At 35.8% G+C, this 19,877-nt stretch overlaps 3 protein-coding genes, 1 long non-coding RNA gene and 1 pseudogene across 4 annotated transcripts; 3 read left to right on the top strand and 2 right to left on the bottom strand.

Moving 5' to 3' along the window:
- Positions 1–3,203: 3,203 nt before the first annotated feature.
- LOC145079374 (F-box protein SKIP2 pseudogene) lies at positions 3,204–5,046 on the top strand (annotated as a pseudogene).
- Positions 5,037–7,546, bottom strand: LOC145079390 (Mannose-P-dolichol utilization defect 1 protein). Its single transcript, XM_079023107.1, has 8 exons — positions 7,252–7,546; positions 6,756–6,909; positions 6,308–6,380; positions 6,071–6,137; positions 5,945–6,004; positions 5,550–5,610; positions 5,406–5,447; positions 5,037–5,317 (listed from the first exon to the last, which is right to left on the bottom strand). The coding sequence occupies exons 1-8, from the start codon at positions 7,405–7,407 to the stop codon at positions 5,208–5,210; spliced, it is 723 nt and encodes a 240-aa protein (XP_078879233.1). The 5' UTR covers positions 7,408–7,546; the 3' UTR covers positions 5,037–5,207.
- Positions 7,547–14,214: 6,668 nt separating this feature from the next.
- Positions 14,215–16,179, bottom strand: LOC145079363 (uncharacterized). The gene is made up of 2 exons (XR_013694886.1): positions 16,044–16,179; positions 14,215–15,923 (listed from the first exon to the last, which is right to left on the bottom strand). It is a non-coding gene; the product is annotated as an uncharacterized LOC145079363 (long non-coding RNA).
- Positions 14,795–16,700, top strand: LOC145079347 (protein RER1A-like). Its single transcript, XM_079023106.1, has 3 exons — positions 14,795–15,311; positions 16,131–16,311; positions 16,413–16,700. The coding sequence occupies exons 1-3, from the start codon at positions 14,932–14,934 to the stop codon at positions 16,467–16,469; spliced, it is 618 nt and encodes a 205-aa protein (XP_078879232.1). The 5' UTR covers positions 14,795–14,931; the 3' UTR covers positions 16,470–16,700.
- Positions 16,701–18,113: 1,413 nt separating this feature from the next.
- On the top strand, positions 18,114–19,793 carry LOC145079331 (transcription factor LHW-like). The gene is made up of 7 exons (XM_079023105.1): positions 18,114–18,331; positions 18,410–18,463; positions 18,544–18,681; positions 18,767–18,881; positions 18,972–19,013; positions 19,117–19,173; positions 19,255–19,793. The coding sequence occupies exons 1-7, from the start codon at positions 18,153–18,155 to the stop codon at positions 19,765–19,767; spliced, it is 1,098 nt and encodes a 365-aa protein (XP_078879231.1). The 5' UTR covers positions 18,114–18,152; the 3' UTR covers positions 19,768–19,793.
- Positions 19,794–19,877: the final 84 nt, after the last annotated feature.

Raw genomic sequence — 19,877 nt, 5'->3', positions numbered from 1 at the left:
ATTTAGCTCTAAAAACAACCATGACACTATTATTGATGTTACTCATTAGGGTTAGGTTAAGATCCATTAGGATTTAGGTTAGGGCAAAAGCTTATTTTGTATTTTAGGGTTAGGTTAAGATCCATTAGGATTTAGGTTAGGGCAAAAGCTTATTTTGTATTTTATTTATACGAGGTTAAATCTTTATTATGGTGAAGCAATATAAAGCATTCTATAATATAACATGGTATCAGAGTCGTTGTCTCACACCTCCTTGGCTCAACATATATCTATTTAGCGGTTTATCCTCATTGAGCGTCCGACTCTTAGGAGACGTGTTAGTGACGTGACACAATCCAATAAATGTTTATATATGTTGCAGTAAGGATGATCATACGACGTGTTGGACCGGACCGAATATGAAAAAAAAAAAAAAAAAAAAAAAAAAACACGGTATCGGACACAGACCTGACCGCATATTCATTTTAATGGGCCGGTTTTCAGGTTTTGTTTTTTTTCCACTAATCAGGTTTCGGGTTTTGATCAGACCGTACCAGGAATACGAGTTTTAACCCAAACCGGAACGGAAAACATTTTCACCTTAATTTATTTTATAGATATCACCAACAAATATTTATTACTAATCTAATCATATATTTATGACATTTCCAAATAGAAATAAATGAATTTTAAGAATCTAAGTTATTGTGTGTTATTGTCCTCTAATGATTATGAAACCAAATAAGACTTTTTCAGGTGAATATGAAGTAAGTGAAATATATGATAAAAATATATATAAGTAATTGATTATAATAATATTTTATTTTTTTCACCAAAATATATTGTATTTGTTTTGAAGAATACAACATAAAATTTATTTCATTATGGTACATTGAGTAATATAATTTTACAAGACCTCTATTTATAAAAAAGTCAGATTGATATGATGCAACGAATATGATTTTATGTATTTTTTAGTATAATTGTGCATACAACAAATATACAAAATTACGAATGATGGATGTTACCTAGTAAGATTATAATTTGAAATAGTATGCTCAAGACTAGAAAGTAACATCACAAACGAAATTCGAAACCGTAAACAACAAATATGCGAACCCTAATTTGGTGTCGGAACAAGACCGAACCGAAACCATAAACAACACTGTCAAAGTCTAATTCAGTCCAAAACTTGAAAAACAGTTTAGTAACCGGAATAGGATCGGACCGAACCTAGATCCGATACACCCAAAAACGGTCCGGTTTTCGGGTAAGGTAATTCACGATTTTTGGTCTTCAAGTTTTCGGTCTTCGGATCGGTCCGGTCCGGTCCGGGTCTGGCCCATTGCTCATCCTTATGTTGTAGTCTCTCTCTCTCTCTCTCTCTCTCTCTCTCTCTCTCTCCATAATGACTCTTTTGGAGAGATGATCTTGGGATCTACATTTTGTCACATGGTATCAAAGCGATAGGTTAAAACTTTGCTGGCGACCACAACCTGCAGCCGCCGCCCTCCACCTCCCGACTTCTAATAATCGTCATATTTGCCCTCATTATGCTCAATATTTTTCTCTTTCTTAATGTTTATTTGGTTGACATATGGAAGTAAATGAAAAACTTAAGTGTTTTTTTTTTTTTTTAACTTAATGAGCTTAATATGGACAACATTTTAATATGTTCAGATATCTGTAAGCGTTTTTTTTTTTTTTTTAACTTTATTGATAAATAATCTTAGCACTTAAATAAGAGAGGGGAGGGTTTACAAATGCCTTTTGACAAGCCTTTGCTATGAGTAGATTTCAAATAGGCATTTTTCTACAATTGCCCTCGTCTTCTTCAATATCAAATCACGTTCCAGTAAATCGGATTTCAATCACTTAATGATGTCCCGATTATATCTCTAACTTTCATTCCTCTTCTTCCTCCCCAAAATCAAGATTCTATCATTATATATTTGAAGCGGGTCTACATTTGCATCATGACAAATACAACCAATATCATCTTGTACGGTCTTTTCTTGTATTGTCTCCAAAAATAGACAATCTCGCTTTCTTCCTCTTGTCAATGAAATTTTAGATTGATTTCTTTTTCAATCGATGTAAATAACTTTGTGTGTACAATATGCTATTGATTAGAATCATAAAACTTAAAAGAATATGATTACCAAAGAATTTAAAAAAAAATAAATAAATAAATAAATAAATAAATAAATAAACAAAAATTGACTACCTTTTGGCCCACCCTACAACTTCTTTTGTGACTCCGGTATCCTTTCACCACTTTAGATCCTCATGAACTCAAAGAAAGTATTATGGACAATTGGACATGTGTGGTGGCGGATGTGTATTCTTTTGATCTTATGTTTTATGTTTTGAACTGCATATCGTCCACACCGGTAAAAGGACAAAGTATGTTGTTATATTTTGTTATTTTCCTTAATGGTATATTATATAAAAAAATATTTTATTAATTTAATGCAAAGTGTTAAAAAAACTTATAGCTAACTTTTTTTTTTTTTATAATTATTTTGATATAATATAAATAATGTAACATAATTATATTCATTCACACCGGTTTATATGATAGAATGTGGTTAGACATTGTTTTAGAGTGTGAACCAAGATAGTCTAGCTCATACGAAAACCAATAGCAACCAAACACCATAACCAACATATTCCGTCACATCATAGCATCTGTCCAAGATCTATCACATAAACTTTTCTCATGCTGACCAAATCATTAACTAATATATTATTTTAAAAACAGGTTTATAAAGTGACTAATTCATAAGTGTTGAATATGTTAAAACGACCAAATATATACACATTTAAAGAGAATTCATTTGAGTTGTCTTTCAAATTGTATTCACATGATAGGTTTTAATTTTAGACTAATTTTGAACTGTTAATATTTGACAATTATAAAGAAAACGAATAGTTTCTACAAGTTTTAAGTATCTTGGGGGTATTTAAAAAAAAATAACAAAAACGCATATCTAAAGTTTATATTATTAAAAACAATATATTTATGCAAATAAGTTTGTTTAATGCTTTATTAAAAGTAAGCATCATGCCATTTGCTTTCTCAACTACATGCCACGCGATTAAGTTACAATAAATAGAATGTGACCTCATGGTAGTTTATCTTGAGACTTCTCCCACACGAATATTGCTTCATATGTTGGTTTATAATGTTTTAAAGTCCGTATTTTATTCGGATTCTGAAATCCAAAGGCCCGGAAGCCCGACGTTGAAGATTGGCATCCAATAAATACGCGATTCAAGGAACAGTCATTTCCTTTTGTCTTTCTGCGGCCGCCGGAGAATATTTCTCCGCCGTGGATGGGCCAGTTGCCTTCATCCACTGCCGGAGTCCCCAGCTGCCGTCGAAACGACGTTATTTATCAAAGCTGTGGATCAATGGCGCAACAAGATTTGACGGTCTTTCTTTCTCCTTTAATGAGGAAAAAGATTGACGATGGTCTTTGTGTTGCCAACGGTATATCGAATCTTCCAGATGATTGTTTGGCTTGCGTTTTTCAGTTCCTTGCACCAGGCGATCGGAAACGATCTTCGCTCGTTTGCCGGCGTTGGCTTGAGGTCGAGGGACAGAGCCGTCACCGACTCTCCCTCAATGCCCAATCGGACCTCCTATCTGCGGTGCCATCGCTTTTTTCTCGGTTTGACGCCGTTACGAAGCTTTCTCTAAAATGCGACCGTAGATCGGTGAGCATCGGCGATGATGCTCTCATTCTAATCTCTCTTCGTTGCCAAAACCTTACCCGCCTCAAGCTCCGATCGTGCCGACAGTTAACGGATTCAGGCATGGAGAGTTTTGCCATGAATTGTAAGAAATTGAAGAAGCTGTCGGTTGGATCATGCACTTTTGGAGCTAAAGGAATGAACGCTGTAGTCGATAATTGCTCGTCCCTGGAAGATTTATCGGTGAAGCGGCTACGCGGCATCGCCGATGGAGGCTCGACGGAGCCGATTAGACCTGGTTCTGCGTCATCATCTCTTAAGATGATTTCTTTGAAGGATCTCTACAACGGACAATGTTTTGCTCCGCTGATAATCGGATCCAAAAATCTTAAAACCCTAAGACTTTTCAGATGTTCCGGAGAGTGGGATGGGGTTCTCAAACTTGTTACGAATAACATCAAGGGATTGAGTGAGATGCATCTGGAGAGGCTTCAGGTAACCGATATTGGTATTGCAGCCCTTTCCAATTGTGAAAATCTAGAAATCCTTCACCTCATAAAAACACCTGAATGTACTAATTTGGGGCTATCGTCTATGGCGGAGAAGTGTAAGCTTCTGAGGAAGCTTCATATCGACGGGTGGAAAACAAACAAGATTGACGATGAAGGTTTGATCAGTGTAGCAAAACACTGCACTAACCTTCAAGAGCTGGTTCTTATCGGTGTGAATCTCACCCGTGTAAGTATATCGCGATTGGCTTCAAACTGCCAGAAGCTAGAGCGATTGGCGTTATGTGGGAGTGAAACCATAGGTGATGCCGAGATTTCTTGCATAGCTGCTAAATGCACGGCGTTGAGGAAGCTATGCATCAAGAGTTGCCCTGTCTCTGATCATGGAATGGAAGCTTTAGCACTTGGGTGCCCTAATTTGGTGAAGGTGAAGGTGAAGAAGTGCAAGGGAGTCACCTGTGACGGTGTAGGCTGGTTGAGAGCTAGTCGGGAATCATTAGCTGTGAATTTGGATGCTTTGGTGGTTGAAAATCAAAACCAGAATGCAACCGTTGAGGTGGTGGTGGAGGAGCAACAACCACCACCAGCAGCTAGTGACATTGGAGGCCGTGCTAATGGTGGTTCTAGCAGTAACAGGAGGTCAACATCATTGAAGGCAAGGCTGGGGCTTACATCTGGGAGAAATTTAGTTTCTTGCACTTTGAGACGGTGGTCAAGCTTTAATGGCGCTTCGGCTTCACAAAGTCATTAGGAAAGAGTTGTTGTCAAAATGATTGTGTTGCTTTTTATGTTGGGTATAAATATTTATGTCAAAATATTGTTTTTTCTTTTTATATATGATGATGATGATGAAAATAAATATCGAAGCCTTGTATAAGTATTTGAGTTGACTGGTCTGATCACTGATGTGAAAAAAAAGAACAATCAAAGATAATAAACATTTTTGGAAATACTAGATAGAAACAAACAAGTGTAAAACTTGAAAATATAAAGATGGTGTTATGTCTATGATCTTGTGATCTAATCAGCTTTCTTCCTCCCTTTCTTGGGTGGCTGTGGCTTCTGGTACATGATGATTTGGGTTAAGATTGCACCGTTTGTCAATATGCCGATAACAGAACCCATCACAACTTCAAACAAAGCAAAGGATATAAGAGTTCAATAAAATAACATTAAATAAAGCCAAAAATGGGAATGTTTAATTGTTTGCATACATACCACTTGTTGGGGCTCCTTCTTGGAGGCTGGTGAAAACTCTTACTGCAAAATCAGAGATCACATACATACATATCAGCATTTGTGTATATAATTATATTGGACGACAGACAGACAGACAGACAATAAGAAAGAAGTGGAACTGACCTATAGAGCCAAGAGAATTCATAAATGAAGTTATGAAGCTAAGCTCCCCTGTGCTTTTGTTCTGCTCAAACATAACATACTCAGTCACAAAAGCCATAAAATGTGGCATGTCTACTGTATTTGATTTGATGTATACTGGACTTGGAGCATGACATAACATAACAAACTGTACTATATTTTGAATCGATGTCAATGGGACAAAAGGTGGAAAAAAATGAGACCGAGACTTGCTGTTAGTTAGTCATTTGAAATATTCAAAATGAAGACTTCATTTAATTTAAAGTATTTATCATGAAAAACTTAAGAAAGTGTATTATACTTTGGGAACACATGTGCAGAAAATTTTCGACTGACAAAACAGTAGATATATAATATAATTATAATCAATAACTTACTTTAAGGTTTTCCCAAATTTGAGGGACCCTGGCAAAGAAAAAGACTGCATGCTGGCATGCCTGAAACCAGCAGTTTCATCAAGTAAATAAGCAAATTCCAAAAATAAGTTAAAAGAAACAACTTACATATAGGGCTTCAAAAAGAAGGGGATCAATTTTCCCAGCTAAGATTGTTGGTGCTATCCCACAATATCTGTGGCAATCTCATTGAGGAAATTAAATTCTTATATATATATATATATATATATATATATATATATATATATATATATATATATATATATATATATATATATATATATATATATATATATCATGTATTTAAGGAGAAATAAAATAACGATCGGAATCTATGAAGGATACAGCAGTGCACGGATCCATGTTGAGTTACTGACAGGCTGAGAGAAATAATAGATGGTTGCAACTAAGATTATAGCTGCAATGACCATGGAAAAAAAATAAAAAATTCACATTACAAAATATCACAAATCCAACTGATCAGATTGGAATGAAATGATGTACTTTGTGTATAAACAACATTTAACCATCCTATTCCTAAAAATAATCGTACTGTGTGATTGCAGGAGGATCAAGCCAGCCTGAAGAATATTATTCAAAATAGAAATTCACAAAGACTCATGATTTGAGGGTAGGAAAGAATTTCTGTTAATTCTTATAAAATCAGAAAGGTTCGTCAACAAAACATGCCAAAAAACTAATCATATCCTCATTCTCTGAACAATTCTCCCATATTTATGTGGTGAGCTTGTGAAGTTACTATCTAGAAATTAACATGGTGCTTGCTATATACCTTGGATCAGAAGAAAGGCTAACTCTCCATAAGCTGAAAATGGGAGACCTTTGTGAAGACAATATGCCAAAGCAATGGTATAACCAACCACTTCCATTTCAAAGGCCATAACGCTAAGACCTCTTACACTTTTATGTTGCATGATCTTCATAATCTGAAAGAAAAGCATAATTCAAAATCCCAGTCCTAATTTCTGCAAACTAGCATTAGAGATCAAAAGATGATATAGAGTGCACTCGGCATAGCTTAAGTATATATCGATTTAAAACACGTTATTTGAAATTGATTAAGATTGTATCGATAATTACAACCTAATGATCAAGAGCTCAATAGTTCACGAAATTGGAAAATCAAAGGAAGAATTACATTAATCTGAGATTTACATCAATTTGTAACCAATTGACAAATAATCGGAAGAATTGGAATCGCAAAACCCTAGGGGGCATGGAGACCAACGTGATGAAAAATAGAGTTGACGCAAATTGAATTGGTTAACCTGAGGCAGTTTAACGGTGGTGGAGGCAGCGACGATGGCGTAACCTAGGAGCTTAGAAATCAAAGGAAGCAGGCAGTCCTTTTCAGGGAACTTGCCGTCGCTTAACGATCCAAACACGCAGCTGAAGTCCATTCCCAGGAACTCCATTTGAACCATTTTGATGGTCCGACGTAATTAAAGATACAGAAATGGCCTGAATTGTTGGGAAAATCGCCGGCGGCTTTGTAAGAACTCCGGCCAAAAATCTATAGCAAGATTTATGGATGGGTTTCTTCAAAACTGAATCAATCAACAGAAATTGAAAGGGATCTGTTTGGGCCACTCTTAACTAAGCGATTGACTTTCCCATAAATTTATTGGGCCATAAAACAATGATCCACAGAACTGGTCTACAAGACTGGACCAAAACAATATCGGTCCGGGATCATCATGAACCGTCCTGAAAAAAAGTCCAGTCTAAAAAATATCGGATCATTACGATACCGATCAAGATCAGTCAAAGATCGACTTGATACCAGTCTAAAAATTAATATTTGATGTTAATCATATATAATTGTTAACGGAAAACTTAGAAATCGAAACAAAAAATATTGAATCCAAAACGAAGAAAATCCGAAAATGAACAAAAAAAAAAGTGTATCAAAAAACTGCGAACCAGACTGAAAAATGGCCGGTCAAAAGAAAAAGAAACACCGGACCAAAAAAGGACACGACTGTTCAAGACAAGTCCCAAAAGAACAAACTGTTTTGAGACTGACCCAAGATTGGTCTAAGACCACCAATGTGCATCTCTGACGACTCTAGGCACAGATGTTTGACTTAAATTAAACGTTTTTTTTTTAATATCAAAATCTAACCGGATCAATTTTTAGATCTATTTGGATCGTTTTTATTTTGGATTTTAGGGTGATAATAATCGGACTTAAAATCGGATCATATTGGATTATCCATTCATATTGGATTTTTTTTTCCGGATTTTGTATAGAAATAATAGACAATCAGTTCGATTACCCAATTGACCTTTTTAAAGATGAAATGAGTAAATATGTGGAAGTCCAAAATCGTTTCCTTAACCACTTTCTATTTGATCATCTCCTCATTAGTGTATATCATAAAGAAAAATTAATGAAAATAGTAAAACAAAAAAGTTGACGTCAAAGTAAAATCGTCGATTATTTACAAACTCAAGTGCTTTTACGTTAATATCCTTAAATATCCAGTTATGTATGTCTTATTTGAATCCGGCTCCACTAGATATCCATTTCCCATAGAAAAATTCATACATGAAGGGCTTATCCAAAATCCAATTCTTCAAAATTCGATCATCCAGATTGATACTATTGATACCACATAGTATGTCTTGCAAAATGAACGCATAAGGCCTTCAACTAAGCTTAACGTGTGGCGGGTGCCTCATCCACAATACAAGTTCACACAATCCCTACTAACTTGATGAAACGTAGGGATGACAATTAATGACACGACACGATACGAAATGAAACTGGGACGAAACTGAAATTTGAATTTGTGTTCGTGTCGTGTTCATGTCAAGTGTAAAAAACCCGACCTCGTATTCGTGTTCAAAATTCGAAACGAAATTGACACGATTTAGCATTTGTCTGTCGTGTTTATCGTGTTAGGTCATCCGTTATACCCACCACATACCACATATGTGGTGAGTGCCACATCAGCACCACATTACCCTACCACTAACATGGGATACTTACCACTAACACACCACTCCACATCATTATTTTTTTATTTTTTTAAATCAAAAATACAATAAAATAAGACAAGTATTGTTAATATGGGTAAATCTAAGGACTGAAATTGGCAATTTCTGAAAGTTTTGATCATCTCTTTCCCTTAAATCACAGAACTCGACGCATGCCCTGTTCCTTCTCTTTCCCTATTGGGCGTTTACTTTCATTGTCTGCACCACGAGTGAGCACAACCACGGCCGACCATGAAAGATCGGGATGGTGTGCACAATGAACTTCCGTGGCCACGTAGACCACAACCTTGCTCGTGCTTGGTATACCATATGGTCTTATATATGATTTCGTTTTTTAATCGATTCGTTTTCGTGTTAGTTAAAAAAACACGACATCGTGTCGTGTCGTGTTCACATTACTTAAAACATTGTCGTGTCATGTCGTGTCAGAGAAAAACACGACACGATGACCCGATTTGTCAGCCCTAAGGGAGGAGCGAGTTATTCCCTCCCAACCCATTAGGGTTGTCAAATCGGACAGTCGTGTCGTGTTTTTGTCTGACACCGACAAGGTTTTTGATGACACACGAACACGACACGACACGATGTCATGTTTTTTTTTCATTAACATAAAAACGAACTAAATAAAACATGACAACACGACATGACATGATAAATATAATATTACATAACTATTAATGTATTTCATTCATACTTAAAGATATATAACACGACAAAAATGACAAACACGAAAAACACGACAACCACATGCTTAATCGTGTCAATTTATGAACATAAATACGACACGACACGACATCGTGTTTTTTAAGCTTGACACGAACACGAATTTGAATTTCGATTTGTCCTGATTTCGTTTCGTTTCGTGTATTTTTGTCGTGGCGTGTCATAAATTGACACCCCTACAACCCACTGAACTCACTGTTACATCATTTTTTCTCTTTTATTTTTCTTCATCTTTACCAACCCACAACACATGAAAGCCTTATTTTTTTGAATCCACTCAACCAATTCAATTTAAAAAAAATACAAAACAATCAACGATAAAATCTTAATTAGCAATAGAATTATCGACGGTACCACTCCCGCTTAACGGGTTGGTTAATTGGTTTCACTAACCCACTTCATCATCTCTCTCTACTTTCTCTCTCTCATTTTTTCTTGTACTATGTGTTTTAAAACTTGTACCTTAATTGTTTATATATATATATATATATATATATATATATATATATATATATTTAATTTAGTGGGTTGAGAAATATATGATTTTTATGTATTGTGGATTAGGAAAGAGAAGAAAAAGAAGAGACAAAAATTGATGTGACAACGGGTTCAGTGGGTTGAGAGGGAACGACTTTCTCCTCCAACAGTGTTTACACTAAGAGAAAAAGAAAGAGAACAAAAGAAACAAAGAAAAATGAGAAAGAAGACAAAAAAGGAGAGAATTTTTTTTTCTGTTTTCATGAGGACCGTAGCCGAAGCCACACCACAAGACAATTTTTATTTTATTTTATTTATTTATTTATTTTGAAATGGTGTTCATCTGTGGAAAGGATGCTAAATCACCCTCTTACGAAAGTATAACTATAATCGATAGCCTAAGGCCCCGTTTGTTTGCATCTTAATACCACTTAATAAGGGGTAAGTCTGAATCGCTAAGATTCAGACCGTTTGTTTACATCTTATTTTGAGCTCTTAAACTGAATTTTATCACTTACCGATTCAGACTTGGAAGCCCATCTAAAATTAAAAAAAAAAAAAAAAAAAAAAACCCGCCCTAATCCTTTTGTGTTCAGCTGCTTCCCTCTCTTCAATCGCGTCGCTTCCATCGTTGACACTCCAAGCACCGAAGATCTTCCTCCCTATCGCCATCTCCTGCCGCCGTCGCAGCCCTCCCTATTGCCATCTCTTGTCGTCGCAGCCTCGCCATTGTCGACTTCAGCAGTAGCATCGACATTAGGTTCGTGTTCTTCTTTTTTCTCCTCTTTTTTCTCATTTTTTTCTGATGTTGCCTCAAATCAGCATCGACATCAGCCCTTGTTGTTTGTTTTTTTCTAATGTTTTTTTTCTCATTTCCCCCCTGTTGTTCTTCAAAATTTGTTGTCGTTTTTTGTATGTGAAATTTATAATCGGAAATACCTTCATTGATTTCTAAAATTATGTTGATTGCTGAAATATGAGACTTGATTTCTAGTTGATTTTGGCTGATTTGTGATTGATTTGTGTTGTTATGTGCTGTTTATGGGTAGATTTTTGTTGTTAGATGCTGATTTGTGATTGATTTGTGCTGTTATGTGCTCATTTGCTCTGATTTTGGCTGTTTATGGGTAGATTTTTGTTGTTAGATGATGTTGATTTTTGCTGTTTATGCATTATTTTTTGTTGTTAAGTGTTGATTTATATTGTTATGTGTTGATTTGTACTATTATGTGCTGATTTGTATTGTTATATGCTGATTTGTTATTGAAATGATACTAGACATGTCACAAAAGAAGCCTATGATTAGTTGGAAGGTAGAAGCTATTGAAAAAGCTATTCTGGAAGCATGTTTGCAAAAATTATAGTTAATGGTCGGGAAGGGGGTAGTTTGAAAGCACTCTCTTGGAGGATTATAGCAGAAAAATTAGCAAAAGAACATAATTTTTTTGTGGACCAAAAGCAAATGAAGAATCGCTACGATTACTTAAAGTCAAAGTTTTCAGCTTGGTTGAAGTTAAAAAACAAAACCGAGAATGTTTCTAATCCCGTAACCAACACCTTTAATCTTTCAGAAGAAGAATGGCAACTAGAAATAAAGGTATTTTGTATTTTTATAATAAAAAATTATTATTAGGCTTTAATAATCTAATATAATAATTTTCAAGCAGTCGAACAAACATGTTGAAAGTTTGAGAAGAGCGCCACTACCCTTCGCCAACAGGCATTCATAGTTGGGGACCAACTTCTACCCTTCCCCGTCCTACTCAAGAGTCAAGCCACTATAGTTTGCATGACTTTGATGACATCGATTGCACTCAACAAGAAACTGTAGGTCTCAGTGACGAGTTATCCGCTCAATCAAAAAAACAAAAGTCTACAGATACGACAAAGAGTCAAAATAAAAGTAAATATAAGGGTAAATATAAGGGTAAAGATACATCGAATTTAAGATTGCTTGAAATCGGGGAAGATATTGCCACAGTTGCTAAAATATTTGTGGAAAAGCATACTTCTTCAAATTTGGATGTGTGTATGGAAAAGTTGGAGAAGTTAGGATGGGGAATATTTGATCCAAGATACACTACTGTTGTTGCTCTTTTTGGTGAATGTGCGGATAAGAGGCACGTGTGGTTAACCATTGATCCAACTATTTGTGAGAATTGGGTCAAGACTGTTGGATCATATTATGGAATGTTTCGCTAAGTAGATGTTTTGAATGTTTTGATGTTTTTTTTTAGATAACTAGATGTTTGGTTTGAACTAGATGGTTTTTTTTGGATTACTTGATGTTTGGTTTGAACTAGATAATTTTTTGGATTACTTGATCTTTGGATTACTAGATTTTTATATGACATGAATGACTTGATGTTTTGGATGAATTTTTAAGTTATATGTTGTTAATATAATTGTTATGTATTTTCAAAATAACAGATTGCTTATGGATTCGGAGGAAGAAATTGCATTTTTCATTTTACTATGTTGCTATTGGTTGAATCTAGCATCCAATAGAATTGGAAGGGCAATTGATAATGATTCGTAAATGAGCGGTCATCGACATACACAAAAATTGTTACATGGAACTTCTACACAATGTCATGAGCTGATGTGTCTTTCACGTGAAGCGTATGTATTTTTATGCAATCATTTTAGACGAAACAATTGGTTGCAAAGTAGTAGGTATATAAGCGTTGAAGAAAAGATGACTATGTTCTTGACAACTATAGCACATAATAAACGGTTCAGAATTATCAAACGAAGGTTTCAACACTCCACAGAAACAGTTCATAGATGCTTTCATGAGGTGCTAAATGCAATGATGATTTTTGCAAAAGAAGTTATAGTGCCGACGAATTCTAATGCAACCGTGAGTTCATCAGAGAGATATCGTAGGCTAAAAGAAATCTTTCCTGGAGAAATAGGTGTGTTAGATGAAACTCTTGTGCATGCAGTAGTGCCTGCTGATCAACAAACTCGCTACAGGGGAAGAGGAAAAGGTGAATGCTTTCAAAATGTTTTAGGAATTTGTGATTTTTATATGATATTCACATTCGTATGAGCCGGTTGGGAGGGTATAACACATGATTCACGAGTTTTGAAAGAAGTTGCATTTAACCCGACTTCAGGCTTTCCGTTTCCTCCTCCAGGTTTGTAATTCTTTTTAAATTTATTCTAAAATATGATTTTAAATTTCTATATACAATACTTCCTTCACTCATGTGTATAGATAAATATTACCTTTGCGATGCTGCATACACCAACACTCGTGGATTTATGATTCCTTACCGCAACACGAGGTATTGGTTAGTCGATTTTCGACGACGACGTGTGTTAACTAAGGAAGACAAATTCAATCATGCACATGCACAACTCAGAAATGTTATTAAACGTGCTTACAGTGTTTTGAAGGCGAGATTCCCAATCCTAAAGCAAATAGCTCATTTTCCTTTTTAGTGCAAAGAGATATAATCATTGCTTGTTTTGCAGTCCACAATTTCATAAGGAAATGCAATATTCATGATGAGTTATTTATGGCATTCGAGGAGAATAATGGTCAAACACAAGGAGGAGAAAATGATGGCCAAAACGTAGACGATATAGAATGGGGTTCACAAGGCAATGAATACATAGATAATTTGCGTGACCAGATTGCGAATCAATTAGGGCCAAATTAATTTTGTAGGATTTTATTTGGATTTTAGTATGATTTTTTGGATTTAAAAATAGTTATGTTTGAGTTTGATTTATGCTAAATTTGGATTTTATACGGTGTTTATATATTTTTTAATACGTATTGAAGAAATTTATTAGGTTATTTTCTAAACAAACACTTCAATTCAATAAAAATTAAAACAAAAGGGTAAAATGGTCGTTTTAATAATTCAGCACAACAATTCAGAGGTTCCAATCAAACAACATGTTAAACATTCAGCTCTTAAAATTTCAAACCCTCTTAGCAGTTCAGATCTATTAATAATTCAGATCTTAAAAATTCAGATCCTGCCAAACAGCCCGTAAGTCATAACGGCAAGAGAAAAATATACTATACATTGTATTAGGCTATCCGGTGTCCATACGCGTGGGGTGTAACTCCACATTATCATGATCTTCTTTCACAACCAACCTATTATACATGTGGGGTGAAGTTCACTAATGACCTACTAGTGAAGAAGAGAGAGAGAGAGATAAAAAGAAAGGGAAGAGAGATAAATACAAAGGTTGCGTAGATGTTCGTGGTGATGACCCGTCCACAACACACCCACTATGCTTGAGGGTGGTGTTCACTAGTGGAGAACGATATATACATGTGAAACAATTCCCATACCCCATCAAGGGCGGACCTAGGGGTGGTCCATGGTGGTACCGGTAACCCCTAATTTTTCCGGCACCAGTGGAAAATTTTCGAAATTTTATTTTTTATACTATCGTACAACCCTTAACTCTCCCGTGCAACACCACGTAAAATGTCATGACCTTGCGGTTGACTGTTGTGAATTTGCTATGAGATATCTCGGTTTGCTTTAAAATCAAATTTATTCAAAATATTTTGTAAATCGGTCCCCAGCCGCAAAATCAAATTTATCCAAGTGACTCAAAGTACACAAGTTAGCTACTTAAAGTTGAAACTAACTTTTGTCGTACCTAACAGTCTCTGAGAACCGGCATCTGGATCTCTTTTTTTTGGTCTCGGCATCTTCCTCGCTGATCCTCAATACAGAGAGGAAGAAGAAGAAGAAATCAATAGAAACATGAATGTTGCTGGGGTGGTTGGTGGTGGTAATGGAGGCGGAGGCGGAGGCGGAGGAGACACCGATCTCAAATCCTCATCGCTCTCTGAATGGACCTTCACTGTATCCCGCCGATACCAACACCTCCTCGACAAGTCAACTCCACACGTCCTCCACCGTTGGATCGGTTTTGCCGTCGTCTTATTCATCTACGCCCTTCGTGTTTACTTCGTTCAAGGTTTTTACATCATAACTTACGGCCTCGGAATCTACATCCTTCAGCTCTTCCTCGCTTTCCTTTCCCCTCAGGTTGATCCAGAGCTTGATGGTCCGTCTCTACCTACCAGCCGATCCGAAGAATTCCGCCCCTTTGTCCGCCGCCTACCTGAATTTAAGTTCTGGTGCGTCTGTTTTCACTTGCTCTGTTCCTAATCGTATGTGTGATTTAGGGCTTTTACAATGCGCCTGTGATTGTATATTCTTCCTCATTTAGCTATATATTAGCTGACACTTAGTGGCAAATCTGGATTGAATTGTCTGTTGCACTTGAAACGCCATCAATTATATTTTCGTGATTTCACAGTTGGGAAACCCTAATTGGCTTAGTATGCTCGAATTAAGGGAATACCAGTTGTATTTAGTTCTAAATATAACTGATCTAATGTAATAATATATACGAAGTCACTGTAATTTATGATTTATGGAGCTTACCTGATCAAACGATGCCATTTGGGTCAGAATCAGCAAACTAATCAATGTAAATAGTTTTACACTTTTATGTAAGTGAAAAGTTGATATCAAACTGATGACTTTGAAACTGAGAAAACAAGAATCTCTGTGACTTCATTGTTTACCATATGAATATATGATGTAACTGTAGATGATTAGCTGATCTGCTAGGAACACAAAACTGATTTGGCTTTGAGCCCAATTATACAAACACTAGAAATTATGTATCCGGTGCTCCACAATCCACATATCTAGCATGTTGGAGTCTCAATGGAAAGTAGAATCTGAAATGCAAGATAATGGAAAGTAGAATCTGAAAATCAAGAACTCCACATGTATATTACCTTAAATGCAAGATAATGGAAAGTAAAATATGAAAATCAAGAACCCCACATGTATAACACCTTAAATGCAAGATAATGGAAAGTAGAATTTGAAAATCACAAATTTTTTGTTGGTGAAAGATAATATCTTCTTCTCTTTGATTGCAGGTACTCGATTACAAAAGCATTTTGTATCGCTTTTACACTGACATTCTTCAGTATGTTTGATGTGCCTGTATTTTGGCCAATTCTATTGTTCTATTGGCTTGTACTCTTTGTTTCAACAATGAAGAGGCAAATAATGCATATGATAAAATATAGATACGTTCCCTTCACTTTCGGAAAACGGGTACCTACAAACTCCCTCTTTTAATTTTCTTTCCACAATCCAATCTTTTTTATCATTACTTCTATAAACCCTACACTTTTTACATTGTCTTCTTTTTGCAGCGTTACAATGGAAAGAAAGCATCTGTGGTTGATGATGGAGACTCTGGTCGACCTTGAGCCTGTGGTGAGTGGTGAGTGGTGTGTGGTGAGTTCACCTCAAATATATCTATCTTCTTTTAGGGAACCAGGGATTTATGAAAGCCATAGAAAAAGTGTATTCTTTGTTGTAGCATTTTTTTTTTCATGTAATATTTGTAGTTCCTTTTTTTTGAAATTTTGATCAATCACTTTTTGGACACCTTTTTTATTTATAAATTAATAACAATTTCTTCTATTAGCGACACAAAAGTGTTTTTCTATTCTGCAAAAGGATTATTCTTCCAGCAACATCTGAGCTGATAGTTGATAGATGGATGGCTTCTAAGACTAGAACCGATATTGGTTGGGTGAGTGGTTCGAACCAAGTGGTGCACCTTTGTGGGTTAGGTTAGGTCCCATGGGGTGGGGGTATTTGGGACCAATAAAGATTGTAGAATCTATATTCAAAGAGGATGATTTATGAAATGTATGGCATGCCATTGGAGATTGGTATTACAGAATTGTCCTATTGTATGTGTCCCTAGAATTAGAAATGGCAAAGGGTTATTATTGTTGTGGTGGGGAGACCATGCAACTGTTGCCCATATGGGTATGGGTCTTGGGTGGGTGCCCCTTCTCCCTTTTGATTTGTACTTGTCAAACCTTTCCTTTCTTTCCCCACATTTCCACTCAATGTACTATTCATTTATCCTCCAAAAATACCCTAATAATTACTTGTCAAAGATTTCATTATTATTATTTTTTTTCTAAATTAACGACATTTTTTCTTCTATAAGCAACTCAAAAAATCTGTTTTCTTTTCTGTGAAAGGATTATACTTACCAGCAACCTCAGCATGATCCACATTACGCATACAATAAATAGTCCATGCATGAATGACATAAGCGCCTAGCTAGTGCACAAATTTCATTTCTATCAAATATAAAACAATATTTACATAGTTTATTAACCAAAACAAGATCATTTTATGTATTATTTTGTTAAAATTTTCAAAGTAACGATGATCATATTTACTTTTATCTTCCCTTTTCAAATTATGTATCTTGACATGTTGTCAAGCATTAGCTAGGATTCGTATCTAGAGGTTAGGACCACTGTCTTACCCTACCCCTCCATTTCAGCTGGCATTCAAGGGCAACTGTCAAACACAGGACCATAGATATATGCCCTCTTTTTCTTGTGCTTCCTTAAATTTCCCACAACTTGGGTAAATTACACCATTAGTGAATATGTTTTCCGCTAACTTATCAATATGTCAACAAAAATAAATATAAACCTTTTCTATCACTAAAAAAATTTTTGTTACACTTTTTGTCCCTCAAATAAACTCATTCACTGATTTTTACTATCGACATATCGACTGAAAATGTAACACTTAAAACTGCGTATTAATTATTACAAAATATCTATCTATTTTATATAAAAGAAAAGATACTCGAAAAACCACACTCAATGAACAAGTAGCCCCAGAAACACACGAACACAAGGTCGGGCATATCAACCGCATGCTTCACCCGAAACTTTTCAACATAATTGCAATGACCACACCAACAAACACACACTACAGTTGTACTCCGTTAACTTATAAGGACCATAGTCTCCCCCGATTAAGACAACGGGACCCACGTGTTTTCCAAAACCTAGCATTCGGGTTTCCTACTAGCTATATCCATCAACAACACTCATACAATTCATTTTTTCATGTGTGTTTCAGTGCACCAATTACCAATAACAATGGAGGGACTTCCTATGTTAGCTTGTCTTATACAACACACCTTAAAAGGTCTATGCACCTGTTCTTCATCAGACAACATTACTTCCCCCAAATGGGTGTATGCTGTTTTCTGGCGAATCTTGCCTCGAATCTACCCTCCTCCAAAGTAATCACCAATCACAATCCAATAAATGTTATGTGATTGTTGTTCTTGGTGTTTTAATATGTTATTGTTTGGATGCAGGTGGGACAATGAAGGAGGTGTTCTTGATCGAGCAAAAGGAAACAAACGTAACTGGTAAAAAAAAAAAGTTTACATTTTATCAATCTTTAACGTGTGATTTCTAATACTTTTGGTTCTTGGTGATGTATTTATAGGATTCTTGTTTGGGAAGATGGGTTTTGTGATCTTGATGAATGTGAGCGAATTGGGAACAACGATGGGTTCTTGAAGGGTAGATTTGGACGTGATATCTTCTTCAAACTGTCCCATGAAGTTTACAATTATGGAGAAGGGTAAGAACTAAGAACACCAACGACATGACTTTTATGTTGAAGAAATGAACAAGATTTATGAAAGTTTTTTTTGAGTGGCATGCAGATTGATAGGGAAAGTAGCTGCAGATAACAGTCACAGATGGGTGTTTAAAGATGGATCAAATGAGCAGAGTACTGATCCAAGCTTTCTTTCTTCATGGAATGCAACTATTGATCCTGTAAGTAAAGACCCTCATTTGATTTGATCTTCATGAAACTTTCTTGTTATTTGATTGCTTTAATTCGTTACTTTTTTTTTTTGTAAACAGCAACCAAAAGCTTGGGACTTTCATTTCAATTCAGGGATTAAGGTTAGCAAATTTAGCTCTTTCCTTTAAAATACTGCTTTTAATGAATGATAATAATAATAATAATAATGTACGAATTAATTAAGATCGTTTCTGAATGAACCAGACGATTGCAGTGATATCTGTCAGAGAAGGTATTATTCAACTGGGGTCTTTTGATAAGGTACAATTTTTAATTGGTAAAGTACAAGTATGTTGTGGAATGTACAAGTTTTGATGCATATGGTACAACATATGTATGCAGATTCTTGAAGATCTGAATTTAGTATTAACCATTCAGAGGAAATTCAGTTACCTACGTAGCATTCCGGGGTTATTCCATATTCAGCGACCTTTTTCCAATGTACAAGTTCAACAATGCACGTACAACCCACTGAAGCAAAAAACCATTGGATCCGAGGGGGCCCATCAAGTAATCGGGTCAAAAGTCAACATCCATGCAGGAGAAAGTCAACATCACAAGGGTCCGGTTTGGTCATTGGGTTCGGGTTACAATACGCAAGAGAATGGACCACCATTTTGGCCAATTCCACCCCTCTTGCCGTATAAATTCGGATCTCAATATGACTCGACCCGGATTCGGAATGATGGTGTGGGCCAGTGTTTGGGTGATGAGATATCTCAGATCAAAGATCCGGTTCAAGAAAGGAAACCTGGTTGCTTCCACCCGAGTGCTGGGTTAGTTGTGGAATTAGGGTTTGGGACTAGGAAGGTAGCTCAAGAATGTGATGTAAAAGTAAAATCTCAATTAAGTTAATAAGGAGACATTTGCAATTATTTGGATATTGATTTTATTTCCAGATGCTTTATTACTTTATAATAAAATTGAAACGGGGTTTACAAAAAAAAAAAAAAATCATCGGTAAC

The sequence above is a fragment of the Lactuca serriola genome, chromosome 1 (assembly GCF_051521515.1).
Source record: "Lactuca serriola cultivar US96UC23 chromosome 1, Lser_US96UC23_V15, whole genome shotgun sequence".
Taxonomy (NCBI): domain Eukaryota; kingdom Viridiplantae; phylum Streptophyta; class Magnoliopsida; order Asterales; family Asteraceae; genus Lactuca; species Lactuca serriola.
This window is presented reverse-complemented; position numbering and strand designations above follow the sequence as displayed.